Source organism: Ruditapes philippinarum, unplaced genomic scaffold (assembly GCF_026571515.1).
Source record: "Ruditapes philippinarum isolate M1 unplaced genomic scaffold, ASM2657151v2 ctg9277_1_1_1_1, whole genome shotgun sequence".
Classification (NCBI taxonomy): domain Eukaryota; kingdom Metazoa; phylum Mollusca; class Bivalvia; order Venerida; family Veneridae; genus Ruditapes; species Ruditapes philippinarum.
In genome coordinates this window covers 1-21,684 of record NW_026853433.1, presented here as the reverse complement: position 1 = coordinate 21,684, position 21,684 = coordinate 1, and the positions used below count along the sequence as shown (strand labels likewise).

General features: G+C 32.2%; 1 protein-coding gene across 1 annotated transcript; it reads left to right on the top strand.

Moving 5' to 3' along the window:
• Window positions 1–1,765: 1,765 nt before the first annotated feature.
• On the top strand, window positions 1,766–21,643 carry LOC132736868 (procollagen-lysine,2-oxoglutarate 5-dioxygenase-like; the record flags this gene model as incomplete). Its single annotated transcript, XM_060724090.1, has 7 exons — window positions 1,766–1,810; window positions 8,486–8,574; window positions 9,473–9,606; window positions 11,562–11,676; window positions 19,102–19,153; window positions 20,635–20,747; window positions 21,556–21,643. Coding segments are annotated over exons 3-7 (466 nt in total), but the record flags the coding sequence as incomplete, so codon positions are not given.
• Between the last annotated feature and the right edge of the window lie 41 nt (window positions 21,644–21,684).

The window sequence follows — 21,684 nt, the reverse complement described above, 5'->3', positions numbered from 1 at the left end:
ATATCTATAGTGTCTGCATTTTACAAAATGAATTTAATCTTAAACAAATATTTTCTCTATTATATCTATAGTGACTGCGTTTTACTATATGTTTAATATTGTCTGCATTTACTCTATATCTATAGTTTCGCATTTTACTGTTACTTTTAACAAAATGAATTTAATTTTCAGCAAATATTTTCTCTATTATTTCTATATTGTCTGCATTTTACTATATGCTACATGTCTGCATTTATCACAATTTTCACTATATATCTATATTGTCTGCATTTTACTAATACTGTTTACAAAATGTATTAAAGATTTAATTGAATTTAGTGTTCAAAGACTTTTTTCATATGCTTCTGTAAATTATGATATATACTTAAAGTGGTTGGAAGTTTTCAATAATCATACTTTTTTAATATAATTGTATCAAATTATGTGTTTCTCTGCAGAAACAAAGAGACACACACATTTAAATTAAGTGGCAATATACTAATACACAGGATGTGGTCACACTTTCCTTATCAACAGGGGACAAACTGTGGGGGTAACTCTAATCCCCTTGGCTATAGGCAATTAATTATGCACGTGTGAAGTGACACTAATCTAATCAATTTCAAACAATCATCAACAACTATATGCAATCATGAAGCATGACATAAGTAAGTCATGGAAATAAATTATGCACTCACTGAAAAGAATGGTACCACATCATAGATGACAGCTTCATTCAGAATATCACGAACTTGGTATCCTGAGTATGAAAATACACTAAAACTGCCCTTGCACAAATAGTCTGATAAATACTTGGCTTGACTGTGACCTAACACCAAAGCCATAATGATAAACACAATTTAAACAAAAACACACAAATATTTAATACTATTTAAATATTCACTATTTTGTTCGCTATAAAAATATCAGTAATTATTTATAATCTCCAAATGATAAATCCAGCAACAGAAATTATCCACAATATGTATCACACTTTTATTATTAATACTATAAGATGTATGAGAAAGGAATATTCAAACAATGTATTTTTATACTATCAAAATAGTAGCTCAATAATAATTATCATTAACTCATGTCTAGATAATGATATGATTGGATATTAGGATTAAAATTATATAATTATTTGTCCAAATTTAATAAGGACATAGTACAACTTTTGATAAATGCAGACAATATGTAGCATATAGTAAAATGCATACGCTATAGATATATAGTACAACTTGTGATAAATGCAGACAATATGAAACATATAGTAAAATGCAGACACTATAGATATATAGTAAATGCAGACAATATGAAACATATAGTAAAACACAGACAATATAGATATATAGTACAACTTGTGATAAATGCAGACAATATGAAACATATAGTAAATCGCAGACACTATAGATATAATAGAGAAAATATTTGTTTAACATTAAATTTTTTTTGTAAAATGCATACACTACTGTATAGATATATAGTACAACTTTTGATAAATGCAGACAATATGAAACATATAGTAAAACGCAGACACTATAGATATAGAGTAAATGCAGACAATATGAAACATATAGTAAAACGCAGACACTATAGATATAGAGTAAATGCAGACAATATGAAACATATAGTAAAACGCAGACAATATAGATATATAGTACAACTTTTGATAAATGCAGACAATATGTAGCATACTGCGTTTTACTATATATTCTATATTGTCTGCGTTTTACTATATATTCTATATTGTCTGCATAAGCGTCTGCGTTTTAGCCTGTGCCGATTTCGACAACGATTCCAAGTTTTTGTATTGACAAGGATAACAAAGGTAAATATATTCCATATTTACTTGATGAGTTACAATATGTAAAGTATTTTTATTGGCAATATCCGGTCTTCGTCCCCCGGGGGACAATGCACTTTTAAAGTTGATCTGGATCACTGGAGCGCTTGCTTTAAATTTGACAGCCGTATATTGGTTGTCAAGAGTAACATTATGTCGGCATTTTCCGTGAAGCGATTTGATTGGATCAAATTATTACATTAATAATCTGTATATTCCGTAAAATAAAAAAAAACCCATGCCAAACCCATTCTACAAATATTTCAGGATTAAGTCCATTTACATAAACAAATGCTGATATAAGTATTCTCTGAAAATGATTTAAATTTGGAGTCCAGAAATATATCCTGATTGAATGTGGCCATTGATTTGCTGGTCCAATGATATCTTGAATTATTGACCATTTACTATAGATTTCAATATTTCTGTTTGACATGCTCGCTAACTATTGCAAGTACACTTTATGATACGCACGCACAACTCGTGCATTCCTCTCCTCATGTAACATGTGTATATTCAATTTATACTACTATATAAGGAAATAAAAATCTCAATACAACCGTGTATGACTTACATGGGGCATTTCAAGGGGAATGAACTTTGGTTATTTAAAAAAAACAAATGTGTCATCAATCATGCTATTCATTCCGTAAAATTATTATTAAAAAAAAAAAATAAAACTTTTTTACATAATTTGTTTACTTACCTAAAATTACACACATAAGGGCATCGTCTCTCTATATATAATCCGGTCTTCGTCCCCGGGGACGTTGCCTTGTGTTATACGTGCTATTCATTCCGTGATGAAACATCATTAACACAGTTACCCCCAAAACAAAGCCAAGCCCCATTTTCTATAATATAGACCCCCGAAGAAAACCCTCTTCCGGGGAGATATCTCCCCCTTCAGTGGCATTATAAAGTTAATTTGTAAAATAACTCGCTCTGTCTATATATATAATCCGGTCATCGTCCCCGGGGACAATGACCGGATTATATATACAGCCGCGATATGAAATATTCGATCATTTCTTTTGCCTCGTAAAGGGAAGTTTTCCCGGGAAGAGGGTTTTCTTGGGGGGTTCTTTTATTTTATAAAATGGGGCTTGGTTTGTTTTGGGGGAAGTATCTTAATGACTTTTTCAAACAAATATATCTTAATATATTGCAATTTTCATCACTTGAAAGTGCTGTGAGCAACGTCCCCGGGGACGAAGACCGGATTATATATATATACAGGTAAAATATCTTACACTAACAAACTTTATAATGCCTCTGAAGGGGAGATTTGTCTCCGGAAGAGGTTTTTTTTCGGGGGTCTATCTTACAGAAAATGGGGCTTGGCATTCTTTTTGGGGTTACTGTCTTAATGATGTTTCATAACGGAATGAATAGCATATATAACACGAGGCAACGTCCCCGGGGACGAAGACCGGATTATACATAGACAGACAACGCATTTATTTTATTATGTATGCTATAGGAAATGGGGCTTGACAGTGTTTTGGGTTAATTTCTGAATGCATTTTTTTACGGAATGAATACCATATATATGATGAGGCAACGTCCCCTTGGACGATGAGTACAATAATGCGTACAGAGCGAATTCTTTACAAACAAACTTTATAATGCCACTGAAGGGGAAGATATATCCCCGGATCGGGGGTCTATATTATTGAAAATGGGGTTTGGTGTTTCTTTTTGGGGAAATAAAGTCTTATCCGAAAGACTGATTAGTAATTTTAGTTGGCCAGCCCGGGAATCGAACCCACAATGTCGAGATTACAAGTCTCGCGCTCTTACCGATTGAGCTATGCGGGCTGGCATAAGATATAGCAAATCGAATATACATTTTATGCACGTGTGTGTAATTATACTGCTCTTTCCTAATAGCGCCCCATTTAATCATGCGATAGTAACTTCAAAAAATCGAACTTGACGAAGATTGCCGAGTTGTTACGATTGATATTGTAGGTGGCGACGCCTATTTGCTGAAATGTCAATAAGCGTCTGAGTGACCCTGATCAGGGAAATACACTCGTGAATACACACTGAAATACACACTGAAATGTTACTGTCCCCCGGGGGACAAAGACCGGATATTGCCTTTTTATTTTATAAATTTATGACATTTGATTTGCATTATTGAGTTTGGGAAAATACTGTAGATTCTCTTCTATAGTCACTGCCATAGACAGACTAAATAGAACTCAACAGTGTACAAAGTTGATGCTACGTGACAACTAACATGTATATTTAAAATGAATGTACATTCATACTAATATACAAACTATATATTAGTATATTGTGTAATGGGAATGGACTTAGAATTCATTTCTGACTTAGGTTAAAAGTTTTCTATCACAAAGATAATAAGGAGATCAAAGATCAAATAAAGACGTTAAAGAAAATAAAACTTCAGTAACTGAAAATCGGGAAATGCACAAATTTGACATGTGATAAAATCTGCTCAAGAGTCAATTTTGCCACATGGGATTTTCAGCTATGCAATAATATATAATTACCTTTAATCCACCCCTAATTACCTATCAAATCCTACATATGTTCAAATCTCACTCATTAAAAATGTCAACAGGCAGTATAAGCTGTGTATAAAATGGTTTACACAGGGCAATTGTTTATACCCTGTGCACTGAAGCGCGACAATTCAGTGGCTGCAATTTGACAGTGCTAAAAATAGCTCTACACAACTGATAAGAATTACATACTTGAGGTGTCAATTATTGATTGCTAATACGTCTTTTATTTACTTGGAGTACCTGTGCATTTGTTATTTCTTTTTCCATTAAATATTCCAAGTTACATTTTGGTATTTAAAATTAATATGATATAGCATACCAGTTAAGATAATTTTTTTATATTTTATACATTTAATCAGAAAAGCTGCTGCTTATTTTATTTTTTCACAGCAATTCATTTTTTTGTTTTATTTGGTTTTTTTTAGGTGGAGGAGGGGGGGGGGAGGTATAGACATTTATAATTATGGATTTTTTCTGTCAATTTAGTCTTTGGAATCTCCAAAAATGACCTCCAATACAGTCATTTTTGTAACGTAAAAATGATTCATGTAGTCAAATGACACTAGAAAAAAAATGATTTGACTCATGAAAATTTTGGCCAAAGAGTCATTGACTCGTCAAATTCTGACCCTACTGAGAGCCCTGCTTCAGTTGTATTATAGTAACAACAATGCACTTAAAAGAATATAAAAACAAAACAAACACAATGGCGCCGTCAATGTGTCAGTTTGAAAATACAGAGGGAGGAAATAAGAATGGGAGTGAATTAGAGTGGGTGGACCAACGCTCGGGGTAAAAATACTATATTTGATATGGCGAATTCAAATCAACGTCAACAAACCTCAATGTTATATGTCCATTTTCAAGACCGATGATATTGTTTTAAATAGCCATTGTGTAAAATTCGCTAATCACATAATGATGTGCATGGCTGGAGCTATAGATAGTCCGGATAAACAAGAGTGGTTTGTGTGCAATTGTACCATAGCTCGGCGTACAATACAACATGATGCAAGATTGTTTTTCGAATAAAATCTCTTTTTTATCTTATGAAGAAAACACATTGAATAAATTGTAACAACCAAATTAGGTTCATACATTTACAAGTACCCAACCTTTAATTTAAATTTTACAGCGCCAGAACTCTAGTGTTAAAAGATTTTAATAATTTATATGTTGCGGATTACATACGGTTGTTTGTCTGCTATTAGCATATTCAAGTGACTTTACCAGCAGTGAACCACACCAGGATAAAATGGTGAAAGACGTAAATAAAAGCACCAGTGACCTAAATCGGAGATAACTCGAGACATTTTCAGATATTCTAAAAAAAATATTTTTTACGCCGAGCATTGGTATGCGCCGAGCATTGGTCCAACCACTCTAATTGATGTGAAGTATAGGCTAATAATAGCACGTTTCCGGCCTTCTTTGTTTATATTTACAGAAATCTCCTATAGTGATGAAATTATTTTTGAGCATAATATATGACATCAACAGAAAGAAATTAAATATTTGTTTACTAGCACCTTTGTGAGAATTATTTCTCCCTTTTCATGTTTTCATATATAAACACATAATTTTTGAAGTCTTAAAAAATAAGCTACATATGCAAAGAACTAAAAAAAAATTAGTAAAATAACTTCTTTATGTTCTTAAATTCATTGCGTCAACACCTGTCAGCATACAATTTATCAGTTTTCAGAGAAATCTTCAAATTAAAATCTGTTCAGTGTTAAATAATTGTCAAAATATATAGTGTTTGAAATTAGCAGTAGTCCGCGAAAAAAATCTTGCGACAAATGAAGTATCTTAATTTGTTTTAATAAACAAAAGTTAAAAAGAAGAATATTAATTTTTTTATAGGTTAAGGTACAGTATATGATTTTTATGTGATACGCCCGATCAGGCATTTTAACCAGTTAAATTATCCTGGCATGCAAGTATTTCCCATTACTTTAGGCATAAAAAAATAATAGTTACTTAAAAACTATGATTTAATATGCTCATCAACAAAATTATTGATTGTTACACATCAATATTTGGCTTGTCACACAAATTATGGAAGTCGAAATATGTTCTTAATATAGAAAAACTTTAAGTAATGAGGCCTGATATGGGGTATTGAAATTACCCATTACTCTCTATGAAGGGAAGTGTAGTTTCCATAAATAAAATACAACACATATAATAATTATACAATGTTTTAATATCTGTCGTATTTTTCATTTATAATCTATGAAGAAACCCGGGTGAGGGGACTGATGCCAGACCTTTCACTCCCAAGACTTTTCACTATTGTGACATTTTACTCCCAAGACGGTTCACTCCAAAGATGGTTCACCCCCATTTTTTCAATTGTATAGATGTTTCACTTCCAATTATTTTCATTTGTTTTTTCAAAGTTTTGTCTTCCTTCACAGCATCCGGTATGTGATTAGTCAAACGTGTCGTCTCCCTCGAAAACTCTTGTTAATTGTATTAATATTTTTAGCTCACCTGTCACAAAGTGACAGGGTGAGCTTTTGTGATCGCTTTTCATACGGCGTCCGTCCGTCCGTCCGTCCGTCGTCCGTCGTCCGTCCGTAAACTTTTGCTTTAAATGACATCTCCTCATAAACCACTGAGCCAATTTCATCCAAACTTCACAGGAATGTTCCTTTGGTGGTCACCTTTAAAAATTGTTCAAAGAATTTAATTCCATGCAGAACTCTGGTTGCCATGGCAACCAAAAGAAAAATCTTTAAATATCTTCTTTTAAACAACCCTAAGAGCTAGAGCTTAGATATTTGGCATGAAACATCTTCTAGTGAGTGTCTACCAAGTTTGTTCAAATAAAAGCCCTGGGGTCAAAATTGGCCCCGCCCCAGGGGGTCATTGATTTTCCCTATATGCATATAGTAAAAACTTAAAAAATCTTCTTTGAAAGAACCCAAAGAGCTAGAGCTAAGATATTTGGCATGAAACATCTTCTAGTGAGTGTCTACCAAGTTTGTTCAAATAAAAGCCCTGGGGTCAAAATTGGCCCCGCCCCGGGGGTCATTGATTTTCCCTATATGCATATAGTAAAAACTTAAAATTTTTTTTTTTTAAAGAACCGTAAGAGCTAGAGCTTAGATATTTGGCATGAAACATCTTCTAGTGAATGTCTACCAAGTTTGTTCAAATAAAAGCCCTGGGGTCAAAATTGGCCCCGCCCCGGGGGTCATTGATTTTCCCTATATGCATATAGTAAAAACTTAAAAAAAATTTTTTAAAGAACCGTAAGAGCTAGAGCTTAGATATTTGGCATGAAACATCTTCTAGTGAATGTCTACCAAGTTTGTTCAAATAAAAGCCCTGGGGTCAAAATTGGCCCCGCCCCAGGGGGTCATTGATTTTCCCTATATGCATATAGTAAAAACTTAAAAAATCTTCTTTTAAAGAACCCAAAGAGCTAGAGCTAAGATATTAAGCATGAAACATCTTCTAGTGAGTGTCTACCAAGTTTGTTCAAATTAAAGCCCTGGGGTCAAAATTGGCCCCGCCCAGGGGGGTCATTGATTTTCCCTATATGCATATAGTAAAAACTTAAAAAATCTTCTTTTAAAGAACCATAAGAGCTAGAGCTTAGATATTTGGCATGAAACGTCTTCTAGTGAATGTCTACCAAGTTTGTTGAAATAAAAGCTCTGGGGTCAAAATTGACCACGCCCCAGGGGGTCATAGATTTTCCCTATATGCATATAGTAAAAACTTAAAAAATCTTCTTTTAAAGAACCGAAAGAGCTAGAGCAAAGATATTTAGCATGAAACATCTTCTAATGGGTGTCTACCAAGTTTGTTCAAATAAAAGGCCTGGGGTCAAAATTGGCCCCGCCCGGGGGGTCATTGATTTTCCTTATATGTGTATAGCAAAAACTTAAAAATCTTCTTTGAAAAAACCCAAATAGCTAGAGTTTAGATATTAAGCATGAAACATCTTCTTATGGGTGTCTACCAAGTCTGTTCAAATAAACAAATAAAAGCCCTTGGGTAAAAATTGGCCTGGGGGTGGGGGGGGGCTACATACAGGTGAGCGACCTCAGGGCCATCATGGCCCTCTTGTTTAGTGTATGAATTTGCTTTTTCTTTTTTCAAGAACTGCTACTTGTGACCATAGCAACAGAAGAAAATGATGGTTTAAGAAGATATATAAGAAGTACAAAGAAGTATGACTTGGAAACAAAGGTAAATTCATTATAACATTCTATATTTATCTATTTAGATGTTACATAAGATAAATGTTAATCAAGTAAAGTAAGAATAGTTTAATTGTTTATAATATATAAGTAATAATAAACTAATTGTTTCATGCTTTGTGCAGTATATCCAGAAACACACATATGCCATTCATGAAAACTTAACAAACATTTTGTATATGACTCAGTTACATTTGATGTGGGTTTTTCCCCTTACATTCAATTTGGTATGAAATGAATTTTAAGTATTATGCACTGTTACATTAGCTACAGTACACTATACAGTAAAGTTTTTGTACATATCCTGTAAAAAATAATCTTGTGCTTTTCTTGCTGGGATCAAACCCAATCTAGGACAAGCTGTTGCTTTTCTTGAACAAGAGGCTTTACACTCATTGCTAGTACTGGGTGATTCCAGGAAATGGATTTGAGAGTGCTTCAATAAGCTTATAGCTTCCAGCACAATCAAACTAAATTTAATTTGTATAATTTAACTTAAATAGCGATATATTGATGAACTTTTTAATTCGATATGTAATACATCTAATTTGCCAAAGAATAACCAATATTTTATATTTTCCTGTTCTGTTACTGATTATATGAGCTAAGAAACCTCTTTAATCAATATGTAAATATCTTTACAATCACACATAAATCTTAAGTTGTACCTTTGGGATAAAATAAAATTGAGAATATTTTTCCAAATAATAAAGTGTACCAGTCTATAGTTTATATTATTAGTTGTATATGTCTGGTATTGTCATTCTTAAGTTTATGTAAAGAGGTCAGAAATTAATAATAGATTTATCATAGGAATTTGATATTTCAGGAATTTGCTCTGTTGTATATGAGATAAGAAATAATTGTGAGCTATTATTTCTCTGCAGGTCTTTGGTTTAGGTTTGGATTGGCGTGGCGGGGACATGACCAACACTGGCGGGGGTCATAAGATCAATATATTGAAAGAAGAACTGTCCCAGTATAAAGACAGAAGTGACTTGATTCTTATGTTTACAGACAGGTAAATATGTATATATCTTTAATATAATTCAGTCATATGTTTACAGACAGGTAAATATGTATATATCTTTAATATAATTCAGTCATATGTTTACAGACAGGTAAATATGTATATATCTTTAATATAATTCAGTCATATGTTGAAAAGTTAAACTGATAAAATTGTACAGACAGTTTGTATGTTTAAAATATGTTGTATTTCAAGAATACTTTTCTTGTTCTACTTGTAAAATTCTAAAACAATCTGATCATGAAGTTGTTGACAATATTTACTGATTTATAAGTTAAAGATCAAGTCTCCTTGACTGTTCCAGTAATTCTGGATAAAGTAGATATCTTTATGTGTCAGAAACGTTGTGGATTCACAATTACTGAAGTTATCTGTTTGTTGATACTTTAATAATAATAATCTGGTAATAGTCGGTAATTGATTGGCATCATTGTTTCTTTGTTATTAAGGAATGATTGTCAGGTTGAAAATTGTTAAAAGTTTTTTAAAATATGGTTACCGAAACACACCCCAGACACATAGGAACTTTGTTACCTGGAACATATAGGAACTTATTTACCTGAAACCCATAGGAACTTGGTTACCCAGAACAAATAGAAACTTGGTTTCACAGAACAAATAGAAACTTGGTTTCACAGAACAAATAGAAACTTGGTTTCACAGAACAAATGGAACTTGGCTTCACAGAACAAATAGGAACTTGGTTTCACAGAACAAATGGGAATTTGGTTACCTGGAATAAATATGAACTTGGTTACCAGTAGGGTTTCTTAATCGGACAAAAATCATAATCGATAATTGAAAATAATCAAACAACCCTTTTCGATCAATCATCGATTATATAATCGAAGCATTTACATTAACAAAGTAATTGTATACATGCACATATCATGCTTTTATATTTACAAGTAATCCATTAGTATTCTGTATTTTATGTTACTATACTACTTTATCAGCTGAAATACACTACTTTAAAGATCCTTGAGTATAATATTTTAATGAAATAAATTAATTAAAATCTATGAAATTATTATGTCTCAGTTTGAATAAAGATAAACTTGATACTTTTGAAGATGCAACCTATTATGGGGACAAGTAACTTGGTCCTTTCTTAACAAAATTTTCAGGATATTTTTAATGTCAGTATATATTCATATTGTAGCCCCTATAGTGTGTAGAATAATTTCATACATAACATATCTTTTTTGTGTGTAGTCAAATCATGTTTATTTTATATTTACAAAGAGATCATAATATTTTCTAATGTCAAATTTGAACATAGTAGATCTATATCTTTAAATTTGAATGTCTCATTGTCAACTATTAACTCCATGGTCACCAGTAGCCACCAGTATGCTTTCATATTCATTTCAATGAAAAATTATACAGTAAACCTAAGCTGGCTTTAATTTAGAGTGTTGTTATAATACAGTGAGCCACTTAAAGTAACAGCGAGAAAATAGATTACTAATGATCGATTATTAAACTTGTAATCGATCATCGTCATCAATTCCTATAAACGATGAATTTTTGATTATTATTCGATCATCGCTTAATCCTTAGTTACCAGAACAAATGGGAACTTTGTTACCCAGAACAAATAGGAACTTGGTTATCAAGACACACAGAAACCTGAAATGATGATATTTTCACTTGACTTGATTTTTCGCGAATATTTCAATGTCACAAATTTACAACTCCCAATATTCAATGGTGGGGAAATTGATTTAATTGCTAAAAAGTAGCAGAAGAAATAGATAGTTAGGGTAATTTGCTTGTAACTAAGTACCCCCCCTCACCTTTTTTTTGAAAAAAACTAAAATAGGATACCCAAAATGCATGTTAAATGCTTTTGAGTATTATAAATAAACAAAAAACATTTCTGATGCAAATTGGCCTTTAAGGTAATTACATATATAATATATTTGATCATTTTGTTTGTTTAGTTATGATGTTGTTGTCACAGCTGGAGCATCAGAGATTCTAGAAAAGTTCAACAAGTTTGATGCACGTGTAGTTTTCTCTGCTGAAGGATTTTGTTGGCCGGACAGGTCATTAGCGGTAATAATTACTGTTTTATACCTTTAACCTGGTGACGCAATCTAACCATTGTGACCAGTGTAGACCATTGATGCTAGCTGGTTGTTGATTCCATTTTAATCTAACTAAAATACCATTTTAATCTAACTAAAATACCATTTTAATCTAACTAAAATACCATTTTAATGTAGTGGGGGGTTTCTTCAATAATAAACACTTTGATGATGTTTATATATTTATTCAGGTGTAGAAGAAACCTATAACAAAATAAAAAGACTATAATACAAATAACAAAGAGAAATATTATACAATAGAAAATTCATGAATTACATATTTCATAATTACAATAATTACAATATATACATTATAAACATTTCACAATTACAATTAAAATAAATATATACATACCAGGCTTTAAATAGATGAGATCTTCAAAATAATAATTGTATGAATAATGATAAACTTATCAATATTTCTATAAAGAAATAGTAGATCTTTAGAATGTCAGAGATGTTATTGCCTTGAATGCAATGAAAGGAGTGGTCAGTTACCAAGAAATATTAGCTATCCCAGAACCAAATCATCTAAAAATAACTTGCATACCAAAACCAATCATCCATCACTCAACTTGCAAAACCAGTTCAATCACTCATAACAAAAGGTACAAAGACAAACATGAACACATAACACCACAATAGATTTGGTTTGGCCTTAAAGGGAAATTATTACCGTAAACATTCTAAAAAGAGAACTTGGCTTAATTTAACCTTATCTATTGTTTGGTTTTATTAACCTGTCAATTACATACTGATTACACGGTTGATGCACACAGTATATTAATCTTCGGTAGATTTTCGGTAAGTTCCGTGAGATGTACGCTGTACGATGGAATTCAAAAATTAATTTGTATCTCTAAACTAATAGTACTCAGCGTTATAGCGCAATCGGGTAAAGCACGAGTTTTTAAACTAAGTGCCACACGTGCTTTAAGTTGGAGACCGCGCTGGTCCATGTTTTTTTCTTATTAATACTTTCAACATTATTGAAGCTATATATGATTATTTTATGTTGTTCGTTTTGTTTTTTATGTTTTACTTATTTTTGTTATGTCTATACTCTTTTAAAATAACATGTTTTAAGAATTCATGTTTAAAATTGAAACGGATTAAAATCAATAAATGTCTTTTCAATGCCGTAAAACACACTACAAATCTGTTTCATTAAAGTATACTGCAAAAATAAAGAAAACAATGGCAACAGTAAGGATCGAACCACAGACCTCTCATCAGACCTATCAGGCATTCTCTTAACCGACTGTGCTATTGTGAATTAACGAAAACCTTCCCATTAAGCTGGCGTGACTTTCAATCCATGACTAATATACTTCACATTAATTCTCGTAAATTACACGGACCAAACCGAAGTGGGACCGAATATTTAAATGAGTCCTATAATGTATTCATAATTGACAGGTCAATAAAATCAGACTATACATTAATCTAACTAAAATACCATTTTAATCTAACTAAAATACCATTTTAATCTAACTAAAATACCATTTTAATCTAACAAAAATACTATTTTTGGCCGGGTTGCACTGGTGCAAATCCGGGTTATAGTATGGTGAATGTCGGGCGGGGGCAGGCGGGCGGGCGGGGAAAATATTTTCGCAACAGTTTTCTCAGCAACTACTTATCACAGCCTCTTGATATTTGGCATACAGCATTGACACATGGTCCCATACCGTGGGATTCGATTTCAGGTCTGTCGATCATCCACTTCCTGTTTATCCACTTAGTTAAATTAGTTAGATTTTTGACATTAATGGTCAATGGTAGGAAATTTTCGTAACAGTTTTCTCAGCAACTACTTATCACAGCCTCTTGATATTTGGCATACAGCATTGACACATGGTCCCATACCGTGGGATTGGATTTCAGGTCTATCGCTTATCCACTTCCTGTTTATCCACTTAGTTAAATTAGTTAGATTTTTTGACATTAATGGTCAATGGTAGGAAATTTTCGTAACAGTTTTCTCAGCAACTACTTATCACAGCCTCTTGATATTTGGCATGCAGCATTGACACATGGTCCCATACTGTGGGATTTGATTTCAAGTCTGCAGCTCATCCACTTCCTGTTCACATTAATGGTCAATGGTAGGAAATTTTCGTAACATTTTTCTCAGAAACTACTAATCACAGCCTCTTGATATTTGGCATACAGAATTGACACATGGTCCCATACTGTGGGATTAGATTTTAGGTGTGTAGCTTATCCACTGTCTTCCTGTTTACCTACTGAATTAAATTTTTCAACATTAATGGGTCAATGGAAAATTTTTTTTGTAACATCACAGCCTCATGATATTTGGTGTACAAATGGAACCCGGCCTTTTCTGTCTTTGACCCATTTTTATCTAACTAAAATACCATTTTAATCTAACTAAAATACCATTTTAATCTAACTAAAATACCATTTTAATCTAACTAAAATACTAGTAAATATAAGCCATGTAGGGGGTGTTAGCATCAAAATGATATCTGGAAGAATCTCTAAATAACATAAGGGATGTTGGCATCAAAGTATATTGTACAGTTGATTAGGCTTACTTTACTGGAAGCATACACAAATTTGTTCACATTGAATAGATAGTAACTGTAAAGTAATTTTGATAATGAATGAATATTTTCCATTGGCAACAATCAGACTCTATTTTCAATAATTTATAGAAAATTCATGTTTTATTCCATTTATTCATTCCTTTAAGGTAAAAAGTCTTCATTTGTTTTAGAAAAATGACAATTGAATAGTTTAGTTTAATATTTTAATGAAATTTTTGATGCAAACAAACAATTTGGCCCCAAGACAGATTGGCCCCAAGTCGAAACGGCCCCAAAGATAGTTAAATCAGCATATTAATATGTTAAATTGGCCTCAATACATTTTCAAGAAGTCAAATCGGCCGTATATCAGTCAATTTTGCCCCAAAATTAGTCAAATCGGCACTTGAATTACTTTTGTGAAACATCCTATTTCGTGTTTATAATTTATGTCAGACTACAAAATTTCAAAAAAAAAAAAAAAAAGATTTGATCTGAATTTAGTTCTTCTTCTTTTGTAACTAAATACTTGAAAAACTAAGGGAGATTATAGAAATTAATATCAGAATGAAACTTTTTTTCTTGCAAATAAAATGACAACTTTTGTTATTACAAAATGATATAATACTATGAACCATAAAGGGTTTGGAAGAATATATCTGTATTTTCATGTAACTAATTAACTAAAGTTTTCAAAATATTTTTATTGTTTGTCAAATAATTCATCTTATGACATATTTCTACTGTTGTATTAAGTGCCACCCAGCAAATGTTGTTTAAGTGTTAATAAAGAACATATGACAGTGTCACAATCAGATATAAGTTTATTTATAGAGGAGAATAAATTATTGTATATGATAATTATATGATTAAGATCTTGTCACATTAAGAGATCAACATGTGTTAATATTTACACTGACCATCTCTTCCTGACTGCATGCTGATACAGTTATACATGTTTTAGATTAACCTGGTGAATATTGATAATGTATTTACCCAGCTGTTAGTTCAATACATGTATTTAAAGTAGATTGGTCTATAAAAGACAGTTTTTCCCTACATACCGGTATTTTAAATATAAAACTATAGAAAAGTATCATTTGGATATTCTTACAAAATATTTCTTGAACTATTTATAGAATATCAGAAAAGAATTAAGAGTAACAATAATTCCCAACCTGATTGGTTAAGATAATTTATTAATGTATACTTTGTTTATCAGGATGAAAAATTCTTCTTGAACAAAGAAATGTTTTGTTGGTATGAATATTTATATGATGAATATTAATATTATGTTTTAGAACAATTAATCATCTGCTATATATATGAATATGTAATATCCAGTCATAAATCTCACACCAATACCTATAACATCCTAATATATTTATTTTGTGGTTTGTTGTCATGTATCATACTAGATACCAACAACATAGAAATTCATGGTATTACATATTTCCACTTATGGACCAATTCCCTTTAAAGGGATTTCAGTATAGCTCTAACAATGCTTTAAATTATTCTCCTATAAAACATACATGTATATGACAGCCAATTCCCTTTAGAGGGATTTCAGTATAGCTTTAACAATGCTTCAAATTATTCTCCTATAAAACATACATGTATATGACAGCCAATTCCCTTTAAAGGGATTTCAGTATAGCTCTAACAATGCTTCAAATTATTCTCCTATAAAACATACATGTATATGACAGCCAATTCCCTTTAAAGGGATTTCAGTATAGCTCTAACAATGCTTCAAATTATTCTCCTATAAAACATACATGTATATGACAGCCAATTCCCTTTAAAGGGATTTCAGTATAGCTCTAACAATGCTTCAAATTATTCTCCTATAAAACATACATGTATATGACAGCCAATTCCCTTTAAAGGGATTTCAGTATAGCTTTAACAATGCTTCAAATTATTCTCCTATAAAACATACATGTATATGACAGCCAATTCCCTTTAAAGAGATTTCAGTATAGCTCTAACAATGCTTCAAATTATTCTCCTATAAAACATTTATTTATATGACAGCCAATTCCCTTTAAAGGGATTTCAGTAGGGCTGGGGCGAGTATCCATGTACTCGGATAATCACGAATCAAAGTGAAAAATCGAGTTTGAATATTCGTAAGCCCAGAGATTGTGGATCGCGATCTAATTTTTTTTATATACATTCACTGTTTCTCACACTCTTAAAATCGAGAAAAATACGATTTGAGTATAAATTATATGAAGTTAACCTAAAACAATTTGCTGGTTAAAGACCATGTACCATGATGCTGAGCTAGGAAGTAATTGGTTTCAAAAAACAAAACAAAAATACTCATCCAAAGAATAAAAACATAAATAAAGTTTATATTTTATCACGCTTATTTCGGCGTCCCGGTACGCATGTTTATTACAGCTGGACGCAAATATTTCAGAGCAAGGATTCCACGTCTGCTTAATTTTGCCTAGGGACGCATAAACATTACCGATTGTTTACAACCACAAATACACAAATACGTCAGCGTGTGTCAGTCTAGATAGGTAGGCGGTGCTATGCACATCGACCCCTGAAGCGATTAGCCAACCAGTGATAACGCTTCTGATCATTATCACGCAATAGTGATCAGACTAATGTATACCGGCGCTGTACATGTAATTACCAGATATAACACAAGGGGATAGATCAACAGTTGATTGGAAATTAGCAAATTTTACAGACAAAAGGATAAAATTATCGACTATTTACGCCGCAAGTTTAAAGACTGTTTTCTCAAATTACAAATGAGTGTAATTTTGAATGATTGTCGAATATTTTCGGCATTTTCTAGGCACATTTTTGCTTTAGTTTCATTCTTACAAAAATGTTCAATAAGAGTATTAAGAATTTAAGATATTGTGCCGAAATGCCAGGACAACAAACCAAAAATACACTTACGCTTTAGTTTTCTTTAATATTTAGATTCTTTCCGAAAATTGATCCCGAACATCGGCAATTTCACGTTCGCCAGAAACCCTTAAATTTCGCAAAAACTCTCAGTTTCTAAGTCAAACATGTGAATGAATTGTTCCAATATTATTTAATCAACAATAAATATTGAAATATCGATTATACATTAAATGTTTAGTATTGTTGCTGTTTTTTTTTTAAAAATAAACATGTTTTTATGACTATTTTATATGTTTTTAAGGGTGTCTTGATAATAAAAGATTTGTTGTTCGATTTGTGAATCGTAAGTGCTGAATCGTGGTTCGAATCGGATCGTCACTTATCCAACGATCCACACCCCTAGATTTCAGTATAGCATTGTCTTAGCCGATAGTACTTTGAGTTTTGTACTTATAATGGCCCTTTTTTCTTTAGTATGATTTGCTCTTTGAATTCAAAACAAACAACACAAATACCTAATACTACTTTGTGACAGTCAATTTTTTAGATCACTAGTTTAACTACAGTAGATATACAAGTTTATAATGTTATGTCACTACACACTATAATTTTCTAAAGTAGTATTAACCATGTTAAATAGGTTTTGAATCAGTGATTTCTTTTACTGTATTTTACAGCCGAATAAAGGCTGTTTCCCCTAGCCCAAAAAAGGTATAATTTCCCCTACAAATGCTACAATTTCCCCTTAAATACCTCGTGCACTTCCTTAGCAGAACCATGACTTAACAGCATCTGATTTATATCAGCTAGAAGACAGAAATCTGTCCTTATAGATAGCTACTTATATGTACCATGCATGTGAAATTGAATTGAAAATGAAAATTTTATAGAATGCGTTGGTAAATTCCATTTTCAACTGTCGGAATTTGATTTCAAGTTTTTCCCCCTTTTCTGATTTATCGCGCTATATTTTCCCCTTCAGAGAGCCACAGGTTGTTTTGAAAATTGGAAAAAAAAATCACTGTGAATATAAAAAAATACTTTAAAATTGTCTGGAGTTAAATGAATGCATGTAAAAAAGTTACGCTATAGGAAATTCAGCAGTGGAAGAGTCATTAAAATAATCGATTTTTAAAAAAGACTATCAATTGTTGCCGATTATGAGGTGGTCCAATTAGTTATCGATTTTCAGAGACAATCGGGACAACACTACATGTATATGACAGCCAATTCCCTTTAAAGGGATTTCAGTTTAGCTCTAACAATGCTTCAAATTATTCTCCTATAAAACATACATGTATATGACAGCCAATTCCCTTTAAAGGGATTTCAGTTTAGCTCTAACAATGCTTTAAATTATTCTCCTATAAAACATACATGAATATGACAGGCAATTCCCTTTAAAGGGATTTCAGTATAGCTCTAACATTGCTTAAAATTATTCTCCTATAAAACATACATGTATATGACAGCCAATACCCTTTAAAGAGATTTCAGTATATCTCTAACAATGCTTAAAATTATTCTCCTATAAAACATACAAGTATATGACAGCCAATTCCCTTTAAAAGGATTTCAGTATATCTCTAACAATGCTTCAAATTATTCTCCACCATGGCTCTACTAACTGAGCTATCGGGCCGCTTGCACACTAACTCCGCTAAACAGTGAACAGTTCTAAACTGTGACATTCTCCTCCGCTACATTTAAATCATATCTAATATTGGCAATCTTCAGACAACGCAGTATCACTGGTTGCTCTTTTGGCATCATAGTTTTATAATGCACAATTTATTGTCTAAATGCTTTTATTTAAGTCTTTTGATACTGTGCATTCGAACTATAATCTTTGAATTTTGAATTTTAGCAGCTCTTGTTTTAATAAATTAATGACAACAAAACATTGATATCATGTGAGATATTACGCATTAGAATGTTTTCTTTTGTTTTGTTTATAGAGCTCGTATCCTGATGTGAAATTACATGAGAAGAAATATCTTTGCTCAGGAGGTTTGTTCTTTATCTAAATCATTTCTAATTCTTTTTAATTTATTTGATTTAATTTCTTTTCATTTTTTATATAAATTTATGCACTCCTGACTATTGTGTTTATGTATAAATATAATTATAGTCTTTAGCATAATTAACAAATCAGGTAGGTAATACCATTTACAATATACATGTAGGCTCACATAACATATCAATTTATTATGCTCCCCAAAGGGAAAGCATATAGTGGCCACCTTGTCCGTCTGTCCGTTCATTGTCTTGTCCGGAGCATAACTTGAAAACCCTTGGAGATAATTTGTTTAAACTTCATACAGTGGTAGAGTGCATTGAAGGGGAGTGCAGTGTCTAAGAACCATACCTCTATTTTGCCCGGTTTTTGAATTATCTCCCCTTTTAGAAAAATCTTGTCCGGGACATAACTCCAAAACTATAAGAGATATGAACATGAAACTTTGTAGGCAAATAGATCTCAATGGGAAGATGTGCAGTGCACAAGAACCATAACTTTGTTAAGCGTCATTTTTGAATTATAATCCCTTTTAAAAAAAACCTTGTCCATGACATAGTTGTAAAACTATAAGAGATATCAACATGAAACTTTGTAGGTAGATATATCTCAATGGGTAGATGTGCAGTGCAGAAGAATCATAACTCTGCCTTGCCTAATATTGGAGTTACTGCTCTTTGTTTATTTTTACTTTTTGAACTTTGTCTGGGACATAATTCTTAAATTGTAAGAGATATCAACATGAAACTTTGTTGGTAGATAGATCTCATTGAGTAAAAGTGCAGTACAAAAAACATAACTCTGTTTTGCCTAATTTATGAATTATCTCCCCTTTTAAAAAAATCTTGTCCGGAACTACAAGAGATATCAACATGAAACTTTGTAGGTAGATAGATCTCAATGGGTAGATGTGCAGTGCACAAGAACTTGAACTCCGCCTTGCCAAATTTTGTAGTTATTGCCCTTTGTTCATTTTTAGCTCGACTTTTAAAAAAAAGAAAAACATAGAGGTATTGTTATAGACCTGGTGCCGTTGCTGTTGCCATTGCCATTGCCGTCTGCAAACTTGTACCTGGATCATAACCTTTTTAGTTCTTGGTGTATTGTCTTCATACTTGGCCACAAATACCCTTGAGACAAGACCTTTTAGTAGACCCCACTAACCTTGACCTTCATCCATAAATGACCTTGACCTTCAAGGTCAAAAGTCCAAATTTTGCTTGTTCTTGCTATTATTGGCTGTAACTTTGTTGTTTTTTGAATGGATTATCTTGAAACTTGAACATAATAATCTTCAAGGATAACCCTTAAAAATAACCAGACCGACATTGACCTTCACTTATAAATGACCTTGAATTTGCACAGGACCTCTGAGTGAACAAAGTTCGACTGTAGTTCAGTTATATATCTTAAATTATGTGCACATTGTTTACAGCATAAGTATAATAATAAAAATGTTTTTGTTTTTTTTCAGGATTTATTGGGTATGCTAAGGACGTGTATGAAATTATTTCCCACAATGCAGTAGCAGATAACGATGATGACCAGTTATATTACACTAAAATATTTCTAGACAAATCTCTCCAGGTATGATTCATATCTATGTACAAAACATTACCACTGTATAATGATAACAACAGTAAAATTTATGTTTTAATTAAAGCTTCCATTGTTTTGTAGATTCTGTAGGGGAGAGGTATTACATGAAAGTCAGGTGCCCATTTGTGCCTGAAATAATGCACGGAGGGGCGCCTGAGGTCTTCCTCCACAAGTAAAGCTGGAACGTCCCAATAGGACCTATACTTTGTCGATGTGACATAAAACCCAAAACAAAAAATACATGAAAGACAGAGTTATTTTGGTATCTTGTCATATATTGGTAACTGTAAGTCAGTTCTTTGCAAGTTACCTGTGTTTATCAATTCTATTGGAGAGAGTTTACAAATAAAAAGAATAGTGATATTCAGTGGGAAATAAACACCAATTATTTTTTTTTGTGTTTGTGTGCATAGTGACAAAATAGTCCATGGCCAAGTTGTTAAGGTCGTTCACTTCTACGAACTTGCATGTCATTGCTGTGATTTTGGATCACTGCGGGAATTTTTTATTTATCATTTGAGGAAGCTATCAGCTAGCTTACAGAACGTCAGTGGTTCTACTTAGGCTAGGTGCCCGCTCTTGCCTGATATAATGCAAAGAGGGGCAACTAATGTTTTCCTCCACCAGTAAAGATGGAAAATCAACATATGACGTATGTATTGTTGCATTAAGTTTTCATTGTTGTCAGTACGTAGAAAATGTGCATTTGTCTAAATCAATGTGTTTTTTTCTCTTCTACAAACCATTGATTGGTATAAGAACTTAAAAAGGTCCTTATTTATACATACAATTTCAGGAGAAGTGGAATATAAAATTGGATAAAAGATCAGAAATATTTATGAACCTACATGGAGCTCTTGGTAATATATACATGTATTATATTTGTAACACCTAGTCTTTAAAACTACATTTAATAAATGTGTGT